The sequence below is a fragment of the Rhinopithecus bieti genome, unplaced genomic scaffold, assembly GCF_001698545.2.
Source record: "Rhinopithecus bieti isolate Rb0 unplaced genomic scaffold, ASM169854v2 scaffold_1530, whole genome shotgun sequence".
Lineage (NCBI taxonomy): Eukaryota > Metazoa > Chordata > Mammalia > Primates > Cercopithecidae > Rhinopithecus > Rhinopithecus bieti.
Window position 1 is genome coordinate 3286613 of NW_016803808.1, and position 5458 is coordinate 3292070.

Below are 5458 nucleotides of genomic sequence, written 5' to 3' on the forward strand. Positions count from 1 at the left end.
TTCACCGTCTTAGCCAGGATGGTCTCAATCTCCTGACCTCGTGATCCGCCCATCTCGGCCTCCCAAAGTGCTGGGATTACAGGCTTGAGCCACCGCGCCCGGCCACTAATTTATCTTAAAAATCTGAATATAACAGGTTTTAAAAGATGAACAGTGGCTTTTGAGAATGAATAAAATGTGTAGTGATGGAGATTTTCAGCAGCCACGTTGTTTGGTCTTAACTTTAAAATGTTCACTGTTCATCTGGATTCTTACAAAAACTTCCTAAAATACATATATGGTATATATAGGTAGAGACATTTTTATAATTCAGAGCTGTCACATTGGTTGGATTTACTAGTTTTAGATATTTTAAGTAGATTTTGTCATGGTTCTTCTGCATCTTAAAGGGCCAGTGTCTCCATCCATGGCTGCTGGTCTTTATATTCAACAAGTTGCTTGTCTTAATTATGTCTTAAAATCAAGACTTTCTTTCTTTGACAGGGTCTCGCTCTGTCACAGGCTGGAATGCAGTGATGTGATCTTCACTCACTGCAGGTTTCCAAGTAGCTGGGAGTATGGGCACACACCACCACACCTGGCTAATTATTAATTATTATTATTATTATTTTGAGACAGAGTCTTGCTCTGTCACCCAGGCTGGAGTGCAGTGGTGCAATCTTGGCTTACTGCAACCTCTGCCTCCAAGGCAAGCGATTCTCCTGCCTCAGCCTCCCGAGTAGCTGGGATTCCAGGCACATGCCACCATGCCTGGCTAATTGTATTTTTAGTAGAGACGGATTTTCACCATGTTGGCTAGGCTGGTTTTGAACTCCTGACCTCAAGTGATCCACCCGCCTTGGCCTCCCAAAGTGCTAGGATTACAGGCGTGAGCCACCGCCCCCAGCCAATGTTTTGTAGAGACGGGTCTCAGTATGTTGCCAAGGCTGGTCTCAGACTACTGGGCTCAAGTGTTCATCTCACCTCAGCCTCCCAAAGTGTTGGGGTTACAGGTGTGAGCCACTGTACCTGGCCCTGTATGTTTTCTTTGGAGAAATGTCTATTCAGATCCTTTGCCCATTTTTTAATTGTTTCATTTGAGTTTCTTACATATTTTGGTCATTAACCCTTGTCAGATGTGTGGTTATTAACAGCCTTTTAAAAAGTTTGAGAGTACTTTGGTGGCCGCTTCCCTGACTGAAGTCTTCTGTCTACTTACATGATTTATTTTATTTAAATGATGATTTAATCAACAGCTATTTATGTGGTGTCTGTGTGTAAAGCCTTGGTTTATCAAATGTGTCAACAAAACATTTTATAGGATTTGGCCTCTGCCTTTCAGGGGCTTGCAGTTTAGTTGGAAGATAAGACCAAAAAACTACTATGTCAATATGTGCTACATGCAGAATGTGTTAGCTGAGAGGGGTTTTGATGGGCTGGTATTGGGCTGGGAAAGGCATACCTTGAGCTGCAGGCAGTGGTCTTCTCTAACTCCCAAGTCATGCCACTCTCTGCGCTCGTGTGTTGGTTTCAACTGTTACTCCAGTTTCCTAAATGTTTACTAAGTAAAGGGCTATAGCACACAAATGGACTAAACAAAATAGTTCTAGTTAAACCCTTGGAAAAATCTTCCCTTTTTCTGGGCCTCAGTCTCCTTATCTATAAAATGCAAGGATAGAAATCAGTGATTTCAAAACCTTTATTGTTTGTTTGTTTTTTGAGATGGAGTTTCGCTCTTTTGCTTAGGCTAGAGTGTGGTGGCGCAATCTCAGCTCACTGCAACCTCCGCCTTCCGGTTTCAAGCAATTCTCCTGCCTCAGCCTCCCAAGTAGCTGAGATTACAGGCGCCGGCCACCACACCCGGCTAATTTTTGTATTTTTAGTGGAGACGCGGGTTTCCCCATGTTGGGCAGGCTGGTCTCGAACTCCTGACCTCATGATCCACCTGCCTCAGCCTCCCAAAGTGCTGGGATTACAGGCGCGAGCCACTGTGCCTGGCCAAAACATTGTTTTTAATTAGTGGGAGCCTTTCTTTAAATAAAACTACCCAGAGGCTCAGTTTGTAACTGAGCATTATTAAGCGTTGTTTTGGAGGGTTGGGGTTGCAGGTTAGCACAGAAGACAGTGGAAGGGAGCGCAGTCTTTCCGAGTTACCATGGGCAGCGCTCGAGTACCTTCTAGGTATCCTCCCTTATGAGTAGTTTCAAAACCATTGGGGTAGGATGCATGGCTGGTTTTTGTTTTGTTTTTGTTTTTGAGATGGAGTCTGGCTCTGTCGCCCTGGCTGGAGTGCATTGGCGTCATCTCAGCTCACTGCAACCTTCTCCTCCCAGGTTCAAGTGATTCTCCTGCCTCAGCCTCCTGAGTAGCTGGGATTACAGGCGCCTGTCACTACACCTGGCTAATTTTTGTATTTTTAGTAGAGACAGGGTTTTGCCATGTTGGCCTGGCTGGTCTCAAACTCCTGACCTCAGGAGATCCGGCATGGCTAGTTTTTATGTAATTACGAAATACAGCACTATTTGGTTTTCTGTACTACCAAACTCTATCAAGAATAGTTAATATATATTGGTAAAAAAATAAAAATAAAAATAATTAAGAAATAATGGTTAATATATATTGGGATATTAAAAGGGAAAGACATTATTAGCTAAACCCCAAAATGTCTGAGAGGCAAGTTACTTATTGCTGCAAGTTTTCTTTTACAGCAAGAATAATCACAACCTTAATGACCACCAATGATTTTACAAGTAAGCAAAATATATTCTCACTTCCTTTTTGAGTTTTGTGCTATTTGTGCCTCCTTCATTTGTAAACTGTCTTAGGGCTTAATGGATGGACTTGGCTCTATTGGATTACAGATTTAGAAGATGGCAACAATGTATTCCTAGTCTTATTGGCAACCATTTTTATTATTAAGCCTCTCCTTATAGTACAGGGGATAGAATATGCACAAGATAATAGATTCCTATCTCCATGGAACTTCTACTTAAGCAGTGGAATTGGACATGAGGTAATCACACAATTCCCTATTGAATTCTAATGGAACATGGTTTGGAAGAGTAGAGCAGGATGAGCATCTAAGGAGAACCTGGCCTAGTTTGCAGGAGCTGGGCGGATTAATTTGAAGAAGAGCAATCGTAAGGATGAGTAGAGGTTTAGCCAGAGGAAAGGGTGCTGGGGGAGGCCAGACTCCTAACAAGGAGCAGCATGTGAAGGTCATGAGTGAAGGACAAAGGGCTAGAGTGCGGAGAGCAGGGTGACAGTGACAAGCGGGTGAGTTTCAGGAGAGGAAGGGCGCGAGGCTGGCAGTGGCCCAAGTATTCAGGGCCTACAAGAACTGCCCACAAAGAGTAGGAAGCCTCTGGAGGCTTTGAAGCAGGGAAGTGGTGTCACCAATGGACTACGTTCTTGTTCTGTTTCTTTAAAAGAAAAAGCTGTCATAGAAGAGGAAGTACTTTGGTTAACCACAAAATAATTTAGTAATTCCTTAGGCTGTTTTCAACTCCCAAATCAAGCATATATTATACATCTTTGGAAAATGATTAGAACAGATGGGTGTCACCTGTGAAGATCAGAAAATGTCCCCAGCATGTAGACCTTTTAAATGAGCTAATTATTATTTGAGAAATAGTGCTTCAGAACAGAGATATGTTTGTTAGTCTCTTCCTGGAGGTTATACCTTTACTCGAATACTTTTTGTCAGTTCTGATGGTAGGACTAAAATTGTTCCGATCAAAGCATAAACTTTGATCAAGTGGGAAATGGGAAGGAAGACAGGCTTGGGTCTTTCCACAGGATTTGAATTCTCAGCATGGAAAGGAGAGTCAAACCACAAGTAAACAACAAAACCTATACATTAGAAATTAAGTTTAAAAGATCAAGATTGTTCTAATTGTGACTTATTTCTTATCTATGACAGCTATTCTTGAAAGTGATCAGTGTATCTGGGAATAACTTTTTTTGTTTTGTTTTGTTTTGAGATGGATTCTCACTCTGTCACCCAGGCTGGAGTGCAATGGCGTGATCTTGGCTCACTGCAACCTCTGCCTCCCATGTTCAAGCAGTTCTCCTGCCAGAGTAGCTGGGATTACAGGCATGCGCTACTATGCCTGGCTAATTTTTGTATTTTTAGTAGAGACGGGGTTTCACCATGTTGGCCAGGCTGGTCTCGAACTCCTGACCTCAGGTGATCTGCCCGCCTCCGTCTCCCAAAGTGCTGGGTTTACAGGTGTGCGCACCGCGCCCAGCTTGGGAATAACTTTTTAAAAACAGTGTAGCTAAAATCTTACATGTGTTTTACAAACGCAAAGATATCTTAAATCTCATTAAACCTATTTATCAGGAGTTTTATCTGTACCTTACAATAGAAGTGAAGTCACTGTTAAAGTTATGTATATGTATTTTTATTTTTCCATAAAGAGACACATTTTCATGCTTACTTGAATATAAAATAAGCCTTGTTATGTGGGCCCGTTTTTCAGGATGATCTTAACAGAATATGTTAAACCACCCTTGCTTAACATGGAATGTTCTGACATAGCAGCACCCTCAGGACTTCAAATGAATAAAGGGATTATAAAGGGATTTTTAAAAGTTATAACCCTTCTTAGGCCAGGTGTGGTGGCTCATGCCTGTAATCCCAGCACTTTGGGAGGCCAAGCTGGGCAGATCACTTGAGGTCAGGAGTTTGAGACCAGCCTGGCCAACATGGTGAGACCCTGTCTCTACTAAAAATACAAAAAATAGCCAGACGTGGTGGCAGGCGCTTGTCATCCCAGCTTCCTGAGGACTGAGGCGGGAGAATCACGTGAACCCAGAAGGTGGAGGTTGCAGTGAGCCGAGATAGGCCACTGAACCCCAGCCTGGGTGACAGAGCGAGACTGTCTCCAAAAAAAAAGGAAAAAAAAGTTATAACCCTTCTTAGCCAGAGCCACATTACTATCAATTGAGCACTTAAGATGATAAATTACTGTTTTTTTTTTTTTTTTTAGACGGAGTCTCGCTCTGTCGCCTGGGCTGGAGTGCAGTGGCCGGATCTCAGCTCACTGCAAGCTCCGCCTCCCGAGTTTACGCCATTCTCCTGCCTCAGCCTCCCGAGTAGCTGGGACTACAGGCGCCCGCCACCTCGCCCGGCTCGTTTTTTTGTATTTTTTAGTAGAGACGGGGTTTCACTGTTAGCCAGGATGGTCTCGATCTCCTGACCTCGTGATCCACCCGTCTCGGCCTCCCAAAGTGCTGGGATTACAGGCTTGAGCCACCGCGCCCGGCCGATAAATTACTATTTATGAATTCGGGCCAAGGGGCCGAAAGTAGTCATTATGATAGGAAGATCATTTCCCCAGAAATACCTGGAACCAAAATTGTTCATTTTGGGGGTTGGGGGTGAAGCTTTATTTAGGCTTACACTTTTGAGCAGGAGGTGGTTTTGCTCTATATTGTGAAGATGGTTTTTAATACACTTTTTTTTTTTTTTTTT

At 43.2% G+C, this 5458-nt stretch overlaps 1 protein-coding gene across 1 annotated transcript in view; it reads left to right on the forward strand.

The window, feature by feature from the left end:
* SLC66A3 (solute carrier family 66 member 3) overlaps window positions 1-5458 on the forward strand; it is a 29969-nt gene that overhangs the window by 16207 nt on the left and 8304 nt on the right. The window contains exon 5 of the mRNA XM_017853968.1: window positions 2688-2729. Coding sequence (XP_017709457.1) covers window positions 2688-2696 — 9 coding nt within the window. The 3' untranslated portion in view covers window positions 2697-2729. The remainder of the gene's footprint in view (window positions 1-2687; window positions 2730-5458) is intronic.